The sequence below is a fragment of the Condylura cristata genome, unplaced genomic scaffold (assembly GCF_000260355.1).
Source record: "Condylura cristata isolate star-nosed mole 26May11 unplaced genomic scaffold, ConCri1.0 scaffold00023, whole genome shotgun sequence".
NCBI classification, from domain to species: Eukaryota; Metazoa; Chordata; class Mammalia; order Eulipotyphla; family Talpidae; genus Condylura; species Condylura cristata.
This window is the reverse complement of record NW_004567124.1, coordinates 5,162,834-5,185,966: the sequence shown is the minus strand read 5'-3', so window position 1 is coordinate 5,185,966 and position 23,133 is coordinate 5,162,834. Positions and strand designations below refer to the sequence as shown.

The window sequence follows — 23,133 nt, the reverse complement described above, 5'->3', positions numbered from 1 at the left end:
TTTACTTTTTTTCTTATATAGCTTTTTGCCTTAAATTCATTAATATGTTAACATTTGTTCAGTAAAGACAAAGGATGAACAGTCTAGTCTAACATTCAACACAGTGCTGAGGCATAATAGTTATTGCTAACTTAACTGGGTCTATTTTTCCTTTGAGTTTTGTAAAAACTCTTTAAAATGCAGAGAACAACATAATCCAATCATTTAATAAAGGTGGGATTATACACCTGGGAAGTGTGACATATTAAAGACAACTCTGTTCATCAAATCCCAAGCAAAATGCAACCAGAACAGTTAGATGATGCCTAGTGTCTGAGGAGTAGGCAGGACCTGAGACATCTATCTGTGTCATTTAGTCCATGAAGGCCAAAAAGCTACCCTTCTAGTGCAACAGGTTTCCATAATGGAATGCAGTGCTTTTCACAATGGACACAGACACAACAAACTCTTCTTTTTTTTCTTTTGTTTAAATGTGTGTGACATCTTGCTATTGTTATCCAAACCTCTTCTGATTTTACTTTTAAAATATCACTTATTCTGGAATGTATGGGATTGTTTTCTACAGAAAAGTATAAAGAAGTGGAAAAACTGCCCATCGTTTTATTCTTAGATAACCCCTCTTGACATTTAAAAATGAAAACAGTATATTTTCAAGAATTAAAAAGTTCAGTCAATACTGATGAAAATAATAAAAACGTATATAAACTTACCAAATATGGGTCTGTTATAAGATGTCAGATTCTATCCACCACAGCTCTAGATATGTCCCTAGGAAGACGCCAGATTTGAGAACTAAAGAACATATATCATGTGGAAGCTAGAAAGTGGCAAGTAGGATAATAGTATGTTCTTTGTAAAAATTACTCCTGGATATTAAGAGAAAGTGGAAGAACTCTAAAACCTTAGCAACTGACAGAATGCCAAAATAGACAGGGTAGCTTTGAGCACGCTGAAAGTTACCATAAAGTAAGGCTTCATCCTTTTCTGGGGACTGGTGGATGGCTTATGAGCAAGAAAGCAGTGATATGCTTCTATGCACGCAACTGCAAAATGTAAATCACAGAAATTCTAGGGTGAGCAAACCATATCAAAGTGAATGAAAAGCATATCTCTGATATGATCAGTTCCCTTGAGAAATTTTTATATCACTTTAATAAAAATGATAATAACTCTGAGTGACCTCTAAGATATTCTGGGAATGTGTTTTATGACCAGATTTCATGTAAGTATTAAATCAAAATTAGAATCTATTCCTTTCCACTATTGAGGAATAAATGGTAAAGTGGTAGTGTGTGTGCCTTATGTCATTGAAAGTGGATCACAATTATAGTCCATCTCTGACAATACTTTTCTTCACAGGGCATGAGAACCATCACACCTAAAACTTCGAAGTTACCATGGGAACATGACTTTGTAATTTATAATGGTGTCATAGACAAGACAGCCCCAGATTTCTTAGCATTCAAGCAACATTTTAGTTTGTCTTGGGGAAGTATTTTTTCTCTCCTGGAGCACATCGAGAAGTTTCTCAGGGACTATGCAGTACCAGAAGTCAAAATAAAAGGGAATAATTTAGTATCCCTCCTTCCAGAATTTGAGCTGAAGAACAAACTTACCAAATATGACCTCCTCTCAGTGATAGAAAACCCACTGCCCATCCAAACGTTGTTAAATCTTCCGGGGCAAAGGTATAAGGGCCAAGACGGGAGGTCAGTGGCTGCCAACAAGATCCAAGCGACATGGAAATGCTACAAGACAAGGAAGTTCTTCCTCCTTTACCGCCAGCAGAAATGGGCGTCCGGTGTGATTGCCATTTCGTGGCTCTTACATTGCCATAAGACGCGAGTAAAGAAGATCCTGATGGAAACACGTCAGAGACACCTGGAGAATTTCCACATTCGAGCCAAGGTACACAAGGCTGCCAGCTGTTAAGGCAGACCTCTTTTTCTAAACATTCTTTGCTTGAGCAATTGCAGTACATTCCCTATTTTCCTTCTCTCTCTCTAATCACCCTCTTTCTTCACTCTCCCTTGCCTTCCACTCCCCTCAGTGTAGGAAGTTCAAACCCTCCATTTGTCTGTACGTCATTTTTTACCCCTAACAGGGAAACTGGCTTTTGCACCTGCAAAATCTGTTGCAATTTTTCTATGGAAAAAAAGTCCCTTCACTTTGACTACGGTGGTTCTGTCAGAAAATCAATGTTTTAACTGCATTACCTTTTCTCCTTATGTATACCTTCTGGCACTTTAATTTGCTAGGAAAAAAAAAATCCTCTCTTGTCTACATTGCTGTCACCACTTTGTCAGAAAGTATTTAAGTTTGCAGACAGCCTTTTAATTAGTGCTCACAATTTCATTTATGTTTGCTTTCTCTTTTTTTCATTCATATTCTGTTAATTAAGTGAGCTGCCTCTAATCTTCCCCTGCCAGTAGCATCATGTAGCCACCTAATTAAATTAATTGGGGAAGATGTTTTAAGTATGTAATTAAATCAATTAATATAATTTATGCCTGGCTTAACTGTACAGTGGAAAAACAGCTGAAGTTTGACTAGATGAATCCACTACAGCTTCCTGTCACTGATCAATGCTCTTCTTGATTTTTAGCATCTGGCAGCCAACTGGAATCGCATCAGGACCTCCAGGAGGACTATTATCCATATCCCATCATTAGGTATAACACTTTTGCCTGCAAATCTATCAGCAACCTCTATTACCCACCACATTATGGCTCCTTGATTGAGTTCAAGGAAGGCCCCTTGTTTTATTCAAATTGGTCTCGGCAGGAAAATGTTCTCGACATGATGAGAGTAATAACACAGGGCCCTCGCTCGAAACGGCGTTTAATTTGGGGATTAAGCAAATAAAGTCATTATGTGGGGGCTGCTATTCAGTGGAGAGGTGATTTGCTGTAATTCGCTTTCATCTGTATGAAATGAACTAAAAAGTTGTATTTTTCCCCCTGAAATAACAGATAATGTTTTCGATCTTCTTTAATGATAGAAGAACATAGGCTTGTGTGTGTTGTTGCTGTTACGCCAATAAGCCAGGATATTGCTTGTACACTGTTTTTAATCAAATGTGCAGTCAAAATGATAAGCTACATTCTCTGAAATTATTTAGTTCTAATTACGAGCAGATGGGATGCTTTATTTGCACCTAGGGCGCCTGAGCAAAAGGAAATGCTGTGTGAACAAGAATAATTAAGAAGTTGAATAGTGTTTTTTGCGCTTAAATAATCTGCAGTTTCATGTTAATTAGCACTAATGTAATTATTTAATTACATTTATGAATTGGGGAACTTAAAAGCTGTTGTCTGCAACACAGTGGTAAAATAGGTATGCCAAAATGACATTGGGAATTTCAGATATTTGCTCAAGAAGTTCTTTAAAAATATGTGCTGCTGTCAAAATGTCTGGGGTTTGTTGGTTTGCTTGCTTGTTTTGTTTTGTTTTTTATCTACCTACTGTGTTAAATGTCCTTGGTGAGGCCAAATTTCCTAGGCTGACTTGGTAGAGTTTTGACAAACAGCAGAACTCACTGAATCTTTGCATTACACATTAGCTCTTTGTTAAGGCCTTGTAAGTAGAGTGGTGCCTTAGGTTATCTACTGTAATAGAATTCTAAATTGCAATTTATTTAGGCTCATGTGTGAGTACATGTGTTTGTGTATTTATGTATAATGTAGAAACATAACACATTTCAACAGTAATATGAAAAGCAGAATAAAGCAACTAACATTATCATATAATTAAGATTCTACTTTAAGTTAGTAAGTTATTTATTGTTAAAAAAAAAGTTAGGCAAACTTTCCTAGCTTCTCGAGTACTTACATCTTAAGAACCTGTACAAAATTTTTTCAAATACTGGACTTTTGCACAAAACCTTTTAGTCTTGGTCTTCTTGGAGAGCACAGAAGAAATTTTTAGGATATAGAAAGGTAAGAAAGATCTAAATTTCATTCTAACTCAGACTTTTGTTTTAGTGGGACAACCTTTGCACACAGAATTAGTTCACACACAGAAATTGCACTTGCAATTGATTGTGACCAGAGAAGTTAATTGCAGACCCAATTAACTGACTAGAGTCCTTAGAATAAAGTGCAAGGAGCCTTTTGCTTCTGCAATTAATTGTGGACCTGACCTGATATTATGTGGAAGTTTTGCTTTGCAGTTGCCATTCAAAACCAGAAAGAAACAATACTCTCATTTTGCATTGTTGACAAGTACAAAAGTTATTATAGATACACTTTCCACAAACTTCGTCCCTCCTCTCCCCTCCCTCTGACCCAACAATGCACCATCCCTTAGCCCTAGAGAAGTACTGATAATGAAAGAAGCTTCCAATGAGCTAAAATTTTGAAAGTAATAGTGATCTAAACTGGGTCTTAAAATTCCAAAAGGGCTCAGGCCCTTCATGGTAGTGCAGCAGGTTAAAGCATGGCACTAAGAAGCTAAAGCCACTTCAGCATGAGTTCGATCTCTACCCCAGAGGTGACCCACGTGGCGCGGCAGACCTCTCCTGACCCACCCGCTGCTCCCCTCAGCAGTGTACTTTGTCAGTCGGCCTGTTCTGCTCCCCACTCTGTCTCTGGTGAATCCTCTCACTGTCCCTACACCTCTGGCCTGTACCCCAGTTCTGTATGCATAAGTAAATAAATCTTTTTTAAAAAATCCAAAAGGGCTTTCTGAATAAAAGTTAAGTAGAAAAATAACCTGGTCAAAACAAAAATTAGAAAACATTGTGTGAAGTCAGTATTAAAACTAGTTCTATTTTTATATTATGTGTACTAGATTATACATTTTCAGTTTAAATAAATGCATAACAAGCCTGAAAGTCTTCCCTATTATAATAATTTTTCTTAACAACATAACCCATTTCAATGAAAAAAGTGTCAATTGGATATTTTCTGGGAAATAACAGACTCAGATTTTTTTTTAAACGGAGTCTTTTAAAAGCCCTATTATACATTTTCAGAAGAGAATAATATTTGGGCTTTGATTAAATAGTATTTGTTTCTACAGTTTATGCCTAAGGTTTTAATAAAATCACTGGTGGACAGTCAAACTTAAATAACAATACAATGTAATGTCATTGTACCTATTCTAACAACATAATCTTCAAACCCATCCTTTAGGGGTAAAAACAAAACAAAACAAAACAAAACAGTGTGGAGCACCTTTTTTTCTTGAGTACCACTTCCCCTGGGAATACGTAAAGATTTCTATTAGTCACAATATGGCTACTTTGTTTTCTGCACCAGGGACTTAGCTACACAATTCATGAAAACAGAAATAGATAAAGATGAAAGTGATGAAAGTTTTTTTTTTCCTGTTAAGTACATGTAAAAAAAATCTATTGAATGTAGTAGTATAATTTTGCTTCAAGAGGTGAGAGAAATCCACTAATTAAAACCAGTTGGTAGGCATGTAAGGGTCAGGTAGGCATTAACACAACTTACATCTTGTCTTCTTTTTCTCTTTCTGTGGGAAATTTGCCATCAATTCTGGTAGAGAATTAGCTCTAGAATAATTACTAGTTAGTGCAGCCCCCAACTGGCCATTAGTGAATGGGTGTAGTAGGCTGCACTAACTTGTCTGAACCCGAAAAATGTAAGTTGAGGAGCAAGTGACTGCATACCACAGTGTAATTGCAGGCAACTGCATATGTGCTAATGTAGTTTATTTTATTTTATTTTATTTTATTTATTACAAAGTTTATTTTTACATCATTTTGCACATTTTTGCTAATGTAGTTTTATACACAGGAATAATGGCATTCTCCAAACTCACAATCACAGAAAGGATGGCCTTTCTGTAACATTTTTGATCATAAAATATTTGTCTTCAATTTTTAAATCTATGACTTAATAATATGAACAATGAAATAATTGCACACTGCAGAGGAACGTCTGTGAAATAAGCAGCAGTAAAAAAAATGATTGACGGTTATATATTTTGGGTAGTATTCCCAGACATTCCCAAAAGTTTTAGCTATTTTTAACCAACCAGAGAACTAGGATGCTGTTGAATAATTATCCAAAAAAATAAAATCAGCTTTGCAATTTTATAATATGATAAAAAAGATAGTCTTTCCAGATTATATAGGCTGATCTCTTTATTGGATATTGCCTATTTTTATCACTTTTATTAATGAATTATAATTATAACAAAAAAATCTACTATGGTTCATAGCAGGATTAGAATACTAGGGTCTATTTTAAGCAATATTATCAGTCAAACAAGAAAGAAGAAAGAATTGAAACAATCTTAATTCCTCTAGAAGAATCAGAGCCCTAAAAAAACCGACAAGCTAATATTGCTTCCATTTCTTGGGCCAAGTTACTGCTCCACTTCCAATTTAACCCCTGTGCTGTTTTATTATAGTGCATTATTGGATGATACACTTAGACTCAGTGGCATTAGTAAATATATTGACATTAAAGAGATGTGCCAAGTATGGGACTCAGATGCTGTAAGCAGATAAGGCCACTGCCAGTCAATTAAACCCCCTGTGATAAGATTCCTTTCTCACAGCTCTTCTTCCTTTAAAGTAAAAAACAAGGAATATATTGAGGTAGGGAGTTCTTTTCTCTGTTATCTTTTATTTCATTGCCAATTGTGTTAATGTTTAGAAGGAATATTTGTTGAGCTTCATTTTCCCCCTTCTGTGTATTGTTTCAGCAAACTGCCCTTTGAGCTAACACAACTTCTAGTCTCTAAGATACTCCATTCCATAAAATTATAAGTCCTGTCACCATGAAAAACATTTTTCTGCTACACTGTCCTGTCTCAAAAGCCTCAAACTTATTAACATTCAGACTTATTTTTGTACACAACTACCCATACACTGAACTGAGAAAGCCCCAAGTATTCCTGAGGCAGTTGTTCCTTATCTTCACTTTCTTCTGCTGGAACATAAACTCTGTGCTCATCCCCACTGGGCCATAGTCAAGAGTATTCTATCTGAAACCATATTTTCACTGTGCTTCCAAACACAATGGCACTTTCCTATTTTCTCACTTTTGCATGGACAACTTAAAGTCAAGAAGTTCCTTTCAAAAGGGCTCGGAGATCAGGGCTTTCTAGAGCATTTTCAGGCTTTGACGTGGCAAGAAGTATGGATCTGTGTTGCCACACAAGATCCTTGGGACAGATGTACTGCCAACATCTTCCCAGAATTTCCCAGAAATACCTACAGCTTTTGGAATTGGGAACCAAGTACACTTATATTTTGATATTTCTTTAGAAACCAAGTTAAAATTAAAACATATTTGGATTCATCCATACTTTGCTCATCCAAAATAATCCAAATAAATACTCATTCACTGTTAGATCAGAGTTCGCCTGTTACCCTGTAATATTACATTTTCCAGTTAGTCTTGTGCTACCTGATGCTGCACCGTGAAATACAGTAGTTATAGAAATGAATGGGTGTCAAGTAAAATCAGCTTGTGATCTTTTCAGGAAACTAACATTAGGGTGTGGTCTAAAAAGAGCATTGTGTATACTGTAAATATAAACAGTGTTATAAACTACAAATAAACTATAATCTTTGTCATCTCCCTTCAGTTTCATTAAAAAAAAAGTTAAAACATTTGTTCGATGATTCTCACACTTACACTTTTAATGATTATTGAGGATCCTACAGAGCATTGGGTTAGACAGGTTTGATCAACATTTATGATATTAAAAACTAGGAAACTGCCAAAATATTTATTTAAAAAAATAATAACATCATTAACAATGTTAACCTAACTAACTTATTTAAAACAAATTTATTTCCAAAAATGAAAAATAATGTAGCAGGAAAAGTGATAATGGTTGACAAATTTGCAAATTTATTAATAGAACATAATTGGATTCTCCTATCTCTGCCTTCAATCTGTTGCAACATGGTGTTTTGATTGAAGCAAATGAAGAAAACCTAGCCCCTCAAAGGAAAGGAAGACTATTTATATATTTTGTAGCTTTTTCATATAAATGTATATAATCAGCTTTGCTTTTCCATCCAAATTCAACAATGGTAATTTTTTAAAGCTAGTTGCAATGTGGAATCTAAAATCATTTTTTGAGAAAATAAGATTGGAAAGGTAAATATCACCCATCTTAGTATTCGTTTGAAAAGCAGACCTTCCACACTGCCTGAAAGGGTCTCTGGAACTTGCTTTGAGAATCTCTCACTTGAGCTGCATACAATGCTGTGTCAGCCACAAAAGTTTGAAAAAGAGAAAGGCCTCACCTTTTCCAATGGAAGCCTTTCAGAACCACATAATCCATCTGACCAGTTTGGCTTGAGAATGTTTTCAAAACTCAATAAATATTTGCCTATCTCCTGTGTTTTCTAAATTCTCATGACAAAATTCCCAAGCCCCCCCCACCCCTTAGTAACTACCCCTAAACAACTTTCAGTTTTATTTTCATCAAACTGGCACTGCATATGCTGAGCCCAGATAGGCTTCTCTCTTGCTATCTCTTCTCTCAGTATCTTGCGCTTTCACAGTTGCACAAGTAATTAAAACCTGGGGGTAATAACCATGTCTAGATCACATTTCTCTAGATTACTACAATATGCTGGTATGCAATCATTTGTGAAGTATGTCACATGTTGCCCTAAAGTTTTACTATTAGAGTGCCAAAGTTGGCTAATGGTTCACTTTTTTATAAATTGAAGCAATTCAGAATTATCTCTGTAATAATGTCATTCTTCCTCAGCTTGCATCTGCTACTGTTATTGTAACCCTATGTATGCCACTAGCGGTATGTGTTGTGCTTGAACATCACCATCATATGTTTCAAAATGGGAAGAAGGTTAAGAGGTACTGCTCCACTCCGTCAAACGGAGGGCCTGATTATCATCTTAGGCCCTGGTAATCAGGTAAATGGCAACTACTCCATCAATGAAAGTCTATTGTTAATCCCTTCTCTGCCTTGAATAGGACTTGGGCACAAAAGAAACTACAAGTCCATCAGAATCATATGCAAGCTGTTTGAGAACATGTAATTCTACTGCAATGGTAGTTGTCTGTCACAGAGACCCATGCCAGTCCCAAAGAGGGTTAGTCACTGAGCATGTCTTGTTTATATTCTTGGGCTTCCGTAGTTGCAAAAGTGTTCCTAATAGAGTCAGATTACAAGGTGCAAAGAGGCAATTGCTTATCATCTGATAGAAGTGTGAGCGTGAACAGGGTTGGTGATGGGAAAGGAGATGACAGTTGAAATGAAGACAGAAATTATCGCCAATCAGCACTGATGAGTATCCTTGTTCTATAGAGCACCAAAAGTGGTTGGATATTTTCAGAAAGACAGCTCTTACATGCCTTTCCTTAAGGTAAAAAAAGAGGCAATAATATAGAACAAATGGAACACTGTCAAGCTAGGACTATTTTGTAGGTGGTGGGAATGGCCGGAGGAAAGAGGCTGTGTTCCTCTTTGTAGTGCTAAAGAAGAGTGTCCCATTAGGCCAATACTGTTCTAGTATCTGCTGGGAGGACCTAGGAAAAGGTACAAATCCCATTTATTCTTAATTCTTTGAATTCTCCAGATCAGAAAACCCAAATGTATCATGTTGAAAGGAAGAGAAGAAATGGTGAAAATACATAGGAGAAAGGGGGAGAAAGGGCTAGGAATTCAAAAAATTCTTTGAGTATTGTCTCATGGCACACTTCATTTACTAACTGGACTGAGAACTGCCAGAGCTTTGATTGGTTGCAGGAGCAAAAGTAGTAGATGGGAGAGGAGAGATATACATACATATGCTAAAAGCATGCAAAAAAAGTAATGACAAAATGAGAAAAATGCATAAAAAAGGTGCAAGAGAATGACAGTGTGGGGAGGCTGAGAGCCCTTCTGGAAGAGCTGGCAGACACTTCCAATAATGATTCCATCAGCTATATAAGCTGGAGGAGCTGTGTACTTTGGTCGCACAAACAATTCTGTGCATACAATAATAATAATTTTCTTATATTTAAATGAAGTTCTTTTTGAGAATTTCAGTGTGGCTCATCTGAGATCAAGAAAGAAAATAACAGTAACAATACTTATTGTTTGCTTATTATGAGCTCTTATTAGTGATGTTGGCCCACCCTCATCTTTCAGTTAGAGGTCAAAGAAAAGAAGAATGTCTCAAAGGGGTGGTCCTCACTGGGACAAAGGGAAGGTAGATAATCATATTTGTATGCTATAGCTCTGGAACAAATTACCACAAGCTTAGACATAGAGATGTATTACTTCACAGTTACGTAGTTCCAAAGTCCGTAAGGGGCTACTATCAAGGAGTTAGTAAGGCTATGTTTTTTTCTGGAGGCTCTAGGGGAGAATCCATTTCCTTGCTCTTCACAGCTTCTAGAAGTCACCCCCTTCTAGGAATAGATGAGGAAATGCTCTGGCCCCTTCCTCCCTCCTTTATGCCGCATCATTGCATATCTCTGTGCATTTCTCCTACAGTTACATCTTCTCACACCAATGCTCCTGTATCACCTTCCCACTTTGAAGAGCCCTTGTGATGACATTAGTTCTAGCCAAATTATCCAGAATCATCATCTTGTTTTAAAGGTGGCTAATTAACAACTTTAATTTCACTTGTAATTTTTATCTTCCCTCTGCCATATTTTCAGATTACTTGTATGTCCAAGGATTCAAGGATAGGACACCAGTATCTTTGGAGGGCCATTACCCTGCCTGTCACAACTGAAAATAAAAGTGGGGAAAATGGCAAGGGCTTTCTGCCCCTTCTGGAATTCTCTGTTCATACTTAGCAAGTTGAGCGTTGTCTTCATTCTCATTTTATGTAATCATACTTGTCGCAAGAGTTAAATGTGTAATATCTGAACTATACAATAATAGTTTAAGGTGAACTTGGACAAGACACAAAACATTTACCCCAAGATTCCCTATCTTTAACATGACAGGGCTGAAGTAGAAGGTTTACTAAATGAAAACGTAAAGGCCCCCTGTGTTTCTAGTCTGACCTTTGAAATATCCATATGCTTACAGATTATATTGCAAAGAGTGGTATTACACTGACTTTCTATATCTACTGAGCAATCTAATGCCACAACATCCTTATTATTGTTTCCTGGTGAAGCCACTCTGGTATTTAACATATGCTGCCAGCAGTGAGGAGGTCTTTCACCTCAATATCAACAAATTGACTTTGCAGAAAACATATGAAGGAATCTGACTTCAAACAAATAAGCAAACTGACTCCCAGCTGATGGCAGTGCATGGTACTGTATCCTGTTCATGTAGCATGGTCAGTTACTTGTCACAAAATTTGTTGCTGTTGTATGAGCTTTGGAAGTGCACATTCCTTAGAACATTCAAATTCGCTATGCTTATATAGTATTTTACAGTTTACAACATGTTTTTGTATCCATATGATACATATGATCTTTTTATGATCTTCTATAACAGTATTCTGAGATAGCTAACGTGCAGGTCTTTAAAATGGGGGTATTTGTAGGGTTAACTGAGTAAGCAGTTCATCACAATTCTGTACAGCAACTTCACACGCATTCTTGATCAGTGGTAACAGAGATACCAAGTAATTTGTTGGCAAACCGATCGCAAGCACTTGATTAAAACACAGACTGATTCACTCGCATGCTGCATATGTGGCAACAAAGTGATCAGACATCCTTTATATTTTAAATTGGACATCATCTTAATGAGACATCTCACACTGCCTTTTATCTTTACTTTTGAAAGGAAATGTGTTCATGGAATGCTCTCAGGCACTTTTCTTAATCATACTTTATCCTTTAGACATTTTTCTTGTCTTCTTGTAGTCTTGATATATGTTATTCACAATGCATCTTTCTAAAACAGAATTATACAAATGCAGAAATCCAATAATTACAATATTGCAACTGCACATCAGATGGGATTGTTTGTTGCTGTTTTTATTAGCCTTCATATGTGAGATGATTCCCAAATTATTTTAGAAATTAATAGTTTTTCAAAAATAATTTAAACAACCCATTTGTCCTCTGCCTCTCTAGTTTTTCAGTTCATCTGCATAAAGCAAAGGGGAGACTTTTAGATGAATTGTAAACTCATTTAATTTCCAGACGTTGTCTAGTGTTTAAACACTGACATCAAAGCAAAGAGCCAATTATCAGAGTTCATTTGATCTGAAGCCCTGTTGCCTGAATTGCTATAGTTTTCCTTCTGCTGAAAAGGAAATCTGTGTCACATTGCAAAGATGTAGTATTTAAAATCACTTTGTCTATAGCAGTTTAACTTGAAACATGTGTTTGGGCTCACTAACCACAAGGAGGCATTGAAGCATCTCTTCAAAACGTGAAAAGCAATTTTATTTAAAAAAAAAAAAGTTGCACCTACACTTGCTGAGTTTCATATAAGCAATTGTACCTGCTTGTGAGTATGCATGCCTTTTAAATTCATGCTTTATTTCACTTAACATATTGTTAATCCCTGAAATACCAACAAGAAGAGTTGCTGCTGTTATTTCTTTTGTGGAAGATTTTTGGACAATAGTCACCCACGTGTGTTTTCCTTCTGCTCTGTTCCCAACAGACATGAAGGCTAATTTCAGGGCTTTGGTGAGTGCCGATAAAGTACTACATTCATTGCAATGTCCTTATTGCTCTTTAACAACTAAAACTTCTTCGATGGTGTGCGTGAAAGCATATTTCTTCAGTACTGAAAATTATTTAAATACATATTTCTGACAGCAGGAAGTATGTCAATTTAGAATAGTTCTAAGACACATCTTCGAAATACTACATAGGACACTTAAATTAAAAGGCCAAACCATGTTTTGTTTTGTTTTTAATCCTAAGCATAATATTCTTTTATATGTGCTTGTGAACATTCCTGTTAGGTGTCAGAAATTTCTCCATGTTTTCATGATCTTCATTCCTAGCCGCATGGCTGGTGCTGAAAAATATGAACCTCTCTGTTGAGAATATGCTGCTTAGCACATCTTCCAGAATAATGCTTACTCCCCTGCAAAGCAAGGAGCTCATTCTTAGGAGTTAGATTGTTTCTGCAAGAGGCTTCAGAGAAAATTCCTTCCTGGAAAGGTGGTCTGTGACACTCTGTTACCCTACTGTGCTGCTTTGCCATACTGACTTGCTCTTTCAGGGTCTTGACACTTTGTTTACCTTTTAGGATATGCCCAGCCAATGCGACAAAACATTGCTGACTTCAACACACAGCAGAACATGCAACTGGGGAGACTGTGTGACATCTCAGGTACAGTAAACACTTTCGCACAAATGACTTTTTGAAATACGGATGTTGATAAAATGTTAATTGTTTTCCTCTGCAAGGAAAAAGCCTGGATTTCTAAATCTACTTGCGAGGCAATTGTATGCTTTGTTTTAAAGAAGAGATTTATAGTGAAGTCAATTTCAATTTTTCTAAATGACATGTTGAACCAATTTACTTGGGTCATTTTCTGAATTCTCTTTATGGCAGGTTTGAATAAGAATTTCTTTCCTATTGCCTCAAATCTTCTCAATTTACTGACTCTTGCAGTGAGTGAAGTGAGCATTTTCTATTTGTTGATATTGTCTATTCTCTGGGGAAAGAATAGAACTTGCTGCTAAAAAAGGAAAAACCATCAAAGTTTCATTGTGAAAATAAGAGGAAAATTTAAAAAGAGTTTTAAAAGCTTTTACATAAATACATATCATTTAGCTATTAGGAATAAGAGGTGCTTGTGGAGGGAATTCTCAGTAATCCAGTCCTTAGGTGACAGATAATTATTAATAAAAGTCAAGTTCTAGGACTGGTTTGGTCAGTTCCAAATCAGACACCCATCTGAGGCCAGGAGAAAAGGCAAGGGTCAGGTTAGGAAGAAAGAGTAGAGGTCGCAAAGGCTAAGCAATAACACGAAATTAATGTGGGAGGCACTGGCCAAATATTCAGGGTTAAACAAGAACTAGATCTTTATTAGTTACCAAATAAAAAGGTCTTTGTTTTGTTAAAATATAATTGCTTTGGCCCTTATTTAAGCTAAACAAGAAAGAATTTTAAATTATCAATGACCAACTTAGCTGGATCCCTGGAATGACATACTTTACATGATTCATATATATTTCAGCATCATTATTATTTTATAAATGCCATTTGGTAACAAAAATACATCAGTACTAGAAATTTACAGTGTCCTAAAATAATAATAGTGTAATTGCTTTAATCTATTATCTAGGCATAATATTGTTTTTCAGCATTACAAAAAATTTTTTTAATGACTTAAGATTGATTTGTTAGTGCTGAGCTATTTCAACTAAAAACCTGACTGGGTGGAAACCACTGAAGTGCAGCAGAGGGCAGACTTTGCTCTAATTTATTAGAATTAATTTTTTTCTTCAGCTTTTTATATACTCTTCTATATATAGTACAAACCATCACCAAAGAATTTCTTTACAAAATGATCTCATTATTGGGAAAGACTTGCAAATGTTAGGCTTCTGTTTTAAATAATTCAAGAATTCAGTCCATGTCTACCTGCAGTGGAAAATTTTGTTAACATGAATGTCTCTGAGAAATTGTGAACCAAATGTTTTTCCCTGGTCCACTATCTTTAGGACAGCAATGCAATTCTAAATCTTCTTCAAGAGGAGCAGTGAAAGTTTAGAAGTAGTAGTTAGTAGAAAATTACTTGTTTATAAAGTAAATATATGGAGAAACTAGGAAAACTAGTAATCATCTTGCAGAAGAACAAATGATTGTCTCATTTTATGAATCGCATGAATTCCTAGCAAAGTTGTTGAGTTTCCTGCTTTTCCAGAGAAAAAAAAGAATGGAATTATATTGGTGAGACTTGTCATCCAGATACTGGCTGTAAAGTCTGGGTCAGAGGGAAACAGTCATGGCTAGGATTTGCAGTTCCAAGATGAGTGAAGTCCGAGAAAATCTGATATTGTTAACTGGCAATCAAATCACCCTTCAGCTTGATACAAATTCCTTTCCAAATCTGCCTGTCAATTAATTTTGAACTTCGGTAAATTCATGATCAAACCACACAGATATTGGATGTTAGTGTCAATGATGTGTCTTCCTTTGCCAGAAATGAACAAGAAAGGGAAACAGTAATGTGATTTGTTATCATGTGTACACTAGATTTTCTCTGAAGAAAAATGTATTTTCTCCATAGTAAAGGTTATAGAGACTTTAGTTATTTTCATTGTTTTGTATATGTGTCCCTTTTTGTTATACTTAAAATAAATTAGTTTGATATTAAAAACCACTAGTTTGGTAGTACACTAGTTTCTTCTTGAAAATACAAGACTTGACATAGCTAATTTGATCATTCAACAATCGGATACAAGTTATTTATTAAATGTATTTGTAAATAAATCTATTTTACTAATTTATTTTCAGGCTTCTGTGGCAATTTAATTTCAAAAATTTAAAAAGGAGGCACTTACCATGTGCATTTTGGGAGTACCTACCCTGGGCTTGCTCTGAGGACTTTGCTTCTAGTCTCAAGATGCTTGACTCAGGAGGTGGGGGTTGCTGCGCTTCCTGGATCTCACTACTTTCTGTGAGACTTTCCACCTTCCTGATGTCTTCATTCTCTCAGATTACTTCCTCCCTCCCAACTACCCACAAGTAATTATTGAGTAGCCCCTGCATACTCTACATGTATGAGCTTTCGGGAAATCTAACAGAGTACCCACCTTGCCTTTAAACAAGATGGAACAATTCAGGATACCACTTCGTGGTGTTGAGTCAGATGTGGGTGGAGTCGGCAGGGAGTCAGTTTGTCAGCATGGGCCGTGGGTATATGTGTGCTCAACTATTTGTTGAACACCTACTATGTACCAGAAATTGCTTTGTGGATATTTTTTCATGTAATACTGTCCAAAATTCTGTGCCCCAAGTGAGATACTCCCCATCGTATAGAGGAATAAACTAATACCTCGAAAGATAAAATAATATGCTCAGAGTCCTGAGGCAGATGAGCTAGTATTTAATTGATGCTCTGTATACTCTGCCAAACTGAACAGAGGAGTCTTGAAATCCCCTCTCAACCCTTCCTGACTGAAGCAACATTTTACAGCACTCCCTCCTCTAACCTTCTGAAGGCACTTGAGCTGCATGCTTCAGGGTGCCTACTATTCACCATCACATTTTACAACCATTTGTCCATGTGAAACGGCTGCTCCTCATGGCAGCTCTCAGTTGCTTGGAGGCCTGTATTTCCCTCCATGTCTAGCCAAGTGTTTTACCCCAACCAATCAGTTGGTTACTTTATAAATGAATGAATGAATGACTCCACTGGCTGCTGATTTTCTGCCCATACTTGCTAAGATACTCTGCAGCCTGGAGTGGGTAATCCTATCTCACTATTCCCTTTAGATGGGATATTTAATTAGGGTTTCTTTCTATGCACATAATAAGAGAGAGAACAGTTAAATTAAGACAGTGTTTCCTTTAAACCAAGAATCACTAGATGTTCTATTTAAGTGATGTAGTCTTCTTTGGGAATGGAACAAGGAAAAGGTTGGCTTCTTGAAATAAACATTACTATGGTCATAATCAGACCATTTATTTGGACAGGACATTCCCTGAATTGGCCCTGCCAAGTCCAGGCAGAAGAAGAAATTGCAATTCCATCAGCTTTCTAAAGTTAATAGCTCTGTTTCATAATTTACTGAAGTTAATGGGATAAATTTTTAAAACAGTATGCAATTCCCATTGATGTTAATGGGAGTTGTGGGGCTGAATTCCTATGTATTATTTGAAAGTATTTCATGGTACCTCACATGATTCCTCCTTCTGAAGGAATCATTGTCTCTATTTTTTCAGAGGTGATATTGTCTTTTCTTTAGAGAAATGCTAAAATGCAAAAAATAGGGTTAAATTGCTAAGATTTGTATGAAAGCAATCTAAATTAACTTCATATATTTATTTTCTGATATTTGAAAATACATATCTTCTGATATCTTAAGCTGAATAACATTAATCCAGTGCCTGAGTTCACAGTGTCATTTACCTTTATACCAGTAATTAACATTGTGCCTGTTGTTTTTTAGATGCCAATGTGAGTGTCATCTACATCTGTTCCCATCATATGAATGAAGATTTACTGATGTACTATCATCAAATCTTGAGTCTACGGGCAGCTGTCAAATCAGGAAACCCTGAGGACAGAAGTGACCTGCAGGACAGGTTCAAAATTATCACCCCCGAAGCTGTAAACTTCTTCACTGTGAGTTTGTCTTCTAATTACTATGGCTTCAGGGATGCAGTAAAATTAAATTGGAAATTTTATAACTTTCAATGCTCTGGTACACATCAGTGAAATATTATTGCAAGTTTAACAGCTTTACTGATTAGACTACTAGTTGGACTATAGGAAATAAATATCCCAATTTAACTTTCAGACTTAGTTGGCTGTCCCTGCCCAGTTTCTCTGTAGCTGAAACCTAATTGCAGTTATTGGGTGGTACCATCAAGTAGGTGGATTTATAACATCGGTGGCTCCTTTTTCTTAGTCTATGTGGAGGACACCAAAGCAGAGAAAGGCTAGGTCTGCCCCTGGTCACAAAGCTAGTTAGGGACAGAGTCCAGCCCAGGGTCCCTCCCTGATTTCGCTGTTTCTGGTATCTCTTTATTCCATGATTTTCCCCTCTCAGGGGAATTTACCATATCACGTTCAAAACATCAATTTTCTTAAACTTGTACTGATTTTAATGAATGGGGTCAATTCTGAGTGGAATCCTATCCTGAGGTAAGAAATTTTGGGAAATTTATGGGTCCAGTGTTCTTGAATAAGGCATGGAAGAGATGACTTGAAATTAAGTCTTCTGTATTTTAACAAGAATTTAAACTTTCCATGACAAACAATCAACATTTAAAACTCAGTAGACTATGAAATTTTAAGAGTTTTGGGTTCTGAATTTGCTGATAAAGATAGAATCTCTTTAAAACTGGTCAAAGTCAACTTTGTTGCCCGAGAAAGTGATTGCCTGAGGCCTTTCCCAGTGGTGCAACGGGTTAAAGGACAGCACTAGAAAGCGAGCTGCAGCCACTTTGGCATGTGTTTGATTCCCGGCCAGGGAGCTGACCCACATGGCGCAGCAGACCTCTCCTGTCTCGCCCACTGCTCCTCTCAGCAGTGTACTACGTCAGTCTGCCTATTCTGCTCCCCACTCTGTCTCAGATGAAACCTCTCACTGCCCCAGTACCTCTGGCCTGTACCCAGTTCTGTATGCATAAATATTAAATAAATACTTAAAGAAAAAAAAAAGAAAGTGATTGTCCGCTTGAGTAGGAATTACCAATGTACTGTGTCAGTACCCATTAAAACTTCAAATGCACCATGATTTGATCCCACCCCCAAAAAAATGGGGGCTGGAGAGAAATAATAGTGCTGTGAAAAGGTCTGTCAGGAATGGGGAGGTTGCTATAGCACTTTTACTTTGCTAGTTATACTCAGCGAATTGTCATTAAATAGGTCTTTCTTTCTTGTATCCAGATGAAGACTATTTTTTTCATAACAGTATACCTCATTCTTTCCCCAAAGCTCGCTGTGGGCTCTACTTCATTGGTACCATTTGACTGCGGAAGAGGGAAGCAAGGGCAGGGGACAAACCATCACCACTTACTTGTAACTTTGGGAACCTCCAAATATTCTTCCCCAGAGTTACCACAGGCATTAAGATACAAGGAAATAAATAAACTATTATTAGTATATAGTTCATTTCCTGATTTTTCTCCAGCCAGAAATGAGAGCGAAAGTCTACTCGTACTAAGGAGTTTCTGCACATCTGAAATGCTAGTGTATATTGATGCACATGGAATCAGAGGAAGAGACTAAAGTCGGGAGAAAAAAAGTGAATGAGCTAACATTTTTTAAATGTTCAGCCATTATGTTCTCATATGATCCTCAGCACATCACAACAAAACAGAAATTATCAACTCTGTCAATGGTTCAGGAAATCAAGACTTATATTCTAGTCCAAAGCATTTAGTGGGAATGAGTACCAAAATATGTCAGGCCTTAGAACACTATTATGAATTGGAATGCCTGTTTTGCTCTTGAAGGACCGTGTGACCTTGGACATGCTCTTTTAAACTCTCTGGTCCTCTGTTCTTCATCATTAAAATGAGGTGATGGGTTAGATCCTGTCAAAGTCCTTTCCAACTGTATAGTTCTATTCCCTGAGAAAAGTATCCTTACTGGTCTTCAACTTTCATAGTGATAAGCAGGTTGCACTCATAGGTACACTGGATTACATTTAGAAGTTAGGTTTGCATTGTGAGTAGAAACAAGTAAGGAATATTTAAGCACTTAATTCTCAGTTTAAATTATTTGTGTAAGTAATCACTTATAGTCAATCAACTTTTTAAAATACAAAAATTAAACTCACTTTGAAATTAGTTCCTATTCATTTTTACTTATTGCTTTATTTCTTTTTAATGAATAATTGTATCAGTGTTGATTTTCATTCAGATGGATGACTTTGGGGAATTTTTTTAAAAACATGCCAAAAGTTTCTTGGTATATTTCTCCAAGTTACTACAGAATGCTTGAATTTGTAAGGGTAAAAATTGCTGTCATAAAGTTATCCTATCTACTTTTGAACATTCTAATGTTATGAAGACATCTTAGGTTACTACTTTTGTCTCAGGTCGACAACAACAGCAACAAACTAGTGATAAAAGTAGTTATAATACTAGGGAATTCAGAATATTTTAAATTTTTGTCATCTGTGTTAAACTTGGATTTGATGATATTTGTTTTCTCTAAATGATCACATAAGACCTGTGGTCAGTAATATGTCCTCTATCATCATTCACTCACATTTGATCTTTATTAGAGAAAGTACTATAATATCATCTTTCCTGGAAAAATAAAGCATCCCACAGATGACTATAGAGGCGGGTAGTGTACTTGCAAAGGAGATAAGCAAACCTAGAAGAGACAGACACCCACCTTAGCTGGAGATGTACTCAGAACTTAAACATTAGATTCTACTGCAGGATCTGAGGTCCCCTTGTCACACCTCCTGAACCCACTAGTCCTTCACAACTCAGTCTATCAAATGAGAGAAACTTTGGCAACTGCAGTATGACTGCTGTACAAATACTGAACTTGAATTCCACCTGTGTGCTTTTACTCATTTGTGACTTTGGGAAAATCACTTGAACCCATTTCCTCCTCTCCCAAAGTGAGGCTGTTCACTAGTATAGTGTTGTATGGATCAAATGGGACAGTGCATGTCAAAATGCTCTGACTTATAAACTTAACATGAGAGGATTGCCACCTTGAAATCCTCTTTCAGAGACCTTGAAAAGCCCACTTGATAGTCTGTCATTGGAGTGATTAGTTTACACAGACATTTCCATTTTTTCCCATTTCCTCTCTGTAATAATTTATGGTGAAACGAGTAAACTGAACAAGGAGGAAAGACAGTGAACACACACTCAGGAGGTGCTATTTCTGGCCATTTTCTAACAGAACATTGGGGCTTCCTAGATTCAAAGTAGATGATAAAAAACTATATTGTGATGACCTAAGCAGTCTGGACTAGGACACTTATTCTAGAGAAAAAGACCAGTAGGGCAAATCACAAAAATTCTCAGAGAAGCTATTCTTGTCAGAATAATATGTACATCACATAAAATTTACTACTTTAACCACTTCAAATGTAAAGTTTTGTGGTATTAAGTACATTTACATTGTTGGTCAAATATCAGACTTTCTACTTTCAACTTTTTCAACATCCCAAGCAGAAATTCTGTATCCATGAAATGCTATGCCCAAAAGAGCCCTGGTTTTGAAGGGGAAATTATTTCAGAGCAGGAAGGACCCTAGAGACTCTAGTCCAACCTCTCATTTGAATTTTAGCAACTGGGACTCAGAAAGATCAAGTTTTCTAAATCACCTTCCAAGTTACTATTTCAGGTAGGACTGAAATCTAGGAGCTCTCCTCCCTCTCTTTCTCCCATACTCAGTAACCATACCCTCCCAACACAGTTTGCAGACTGGGGGGCAATTGAATCCCCCCAAAATTGTTCAGCATTATCTACCTTGTTATGCCATTGTGACTAGAATTGGGAAAGGAGACATTAGTCTGTAAATTCCCTTGAACTTCCTTAAGAATTTGACACTTTGCATTATATTATTTGCATGATATTTCTAACATATTTTATTGTTAAAAAGTTCCTATAATAACCACTACCATTTATTGAATATCAACTTTGTGCTGTGCAATTTAATATGTGTATTACATTCATGGGCTTTATTTCATGCTTACAGCAATCCAGCAAATGACTATTTTTATTCCCATTTAACAGATGGAGAAACTTAGGCTTAAGATGTCTGCCATTTGCCTAAGTTTGGGACACTTACATAAGTGATAGAGCTGGATTCAAAGCCAGAACTGTTTGACTTCCAAACCCAGCACTTTCTCATGTATGATGCTGTCCTCTTCTTCAGAAGAAATTAACACAAGCTTGGATTTTTATATGCCATCCTTGGCCACTGTCTTTTCCATGCTCATTTTCACCTGATAAAAATCCTTCAAAATTCACTTCAACTGTAATCTCTTTCACAATAACATTTACTTGCATTCATAAGTTCTTATTTATGTTCAAAGCTTTATATGCATTATCTCATTTAAACCTCACAACAACTCAGTTAAGAGATGAGGAGACTGAGACCCAAAGAGAAGTGAATCATTTGCCTTTCAGCTGTCCTCACTAGCCCGTGCTTTTGCCTCCCTCTTCCATGCCTCTGAAGCCCCCTGTAGGTCTTTATGGCCCTTCTCTGCCTTCTATTAGTTACGTGCTAACTTTACTCATCTGTGTCCTCCCTCTTTGGAGGCTGAAACATGGTTGCATTCACTCTGGGGTGTGCTGATCATCTGACTCTGTCTTCTGCCTTTATTCGACATGGCAGAATTACTTATCTTATTAAATGAGACAGTCGCAATGCATTGCCCAGTTGTGTCCAAATAATTACTGAAAAATTTTCCATTAGAAAATGAATTAGAGCCTTGATGAAATTTTCAAATGTTTCATTTATAAATTCTTTCCAGAGTGCTGGTTAAGAACCATAACATTATAAAATATACATTTACTGAAATTGACTTTGCGATAGAACTTTGGAAAGACAGCATCAAGTCAAGTCCCTTTTTTCTATAGAATCACTTAAAGAGTTGCCAGGTTAGGAGTCCAGTACAGTGAAGAATACTATGGGACTTTTTTCTTCATTTTTTTGTATTGATTTTCCAGATGCTTTAGTGTTAAACCATGCCAGAAGTGTTGCAGAGATGAATCACTATTATCCAAAGGCCGCCAGCTTCTTTTCCTTCTGACAGAAGGATAATTCCACGTGGATCAAATAAATACAGATGTGTAGTAATTAGTTCTATTCCCAGTGAGCCTATTTCCAACACACTAAAGATGTGAGCGATTATGGAGCCTCACCCCAACAGCTTTTATCAATTTAAACTGCTAAACAACAGGATAGGTCATAACCTAGCTTGCTATTAATAATACATTTATTGTGTACAACATTATAAATGAGGTATATGGACAAGAAAAAGAACACTTTTTAACAAGAATAATATGATCTTCCTCCAGAAGCATCACATGTGCCTGGCCACTCTTCTGATGTACAGTCCCAAGGCAATCAAAAGAATAAAAAATCTCATCTGCGGAAAAGAGGCCTATATTGTCAGCGGCCTTGTCCACAGAGATGATTTGGCCGTGGCAGATATGTTAGATATACCCATTCTCGGCCCGGAACCTGAACTAGCTCATCTCTATAGTACCAAGTCCGGAAGTAAACGGGTCTTTGAAAGTGCCAGCGTGCCAGTCCCGCCTGGAGTATATGATGTCTATACGCGACAGCAGGTATGTTGGTAGACAAGGAAGGCTCTCCAAAGAGTTCCCATTCTCTTCACCTTGCTGGAGCTTCAGGTTTTCTGAAGCTGTTCTACCCAGTGAATAATATGTGGAATACTTGATTTGATGCGATCTACTTCATATTTTAAAGTATCTTCCTACTGTATAATATCCCCAAATATTTACAAATGGATTAAGGTATTGAAGAGCCTGTGAATATAGTCACCTGCTATATGGATCAGTTCATGGGCCCTGAGACTTGTGCAAGTCTGGTTTGTAAAACTCCAGGATTTGGCT

At 36.7% G+C, this 23,133-nt stretch overlaps 1 protein-coding gene across 1 annotated transcript in view; it reads left to right on the top strand.

Moving 5' to 3' along the window:
* The first annotated feature begins 1,362 nt into the window (after nt 1–1,362).
* Nucleotides 1,363–23,133, top strand: part of IQCH (IQ motif containing H) — a 96,841-nt gene continuing 75,070 nt past the window's right edge. The window contains exons 1-4 of the mRNA XM_004687511.2: nt 1,363–1,908; nt 2,606–2,672; nt 13,135–13,218; nt 17,013–17,188. Coding sequence (XP_004687568.1) covers nt 1,363–1,908; nt 2,606–2,672; nt 13,135–13,218; nt 17,013–17,188 — 873 coding nt within the window. The remainder of the gene's footprint in view (nt 1,909–2,605; nt 2,673–13,134; nt 13,219–17,012; nt 17,189–23,133) is intronic.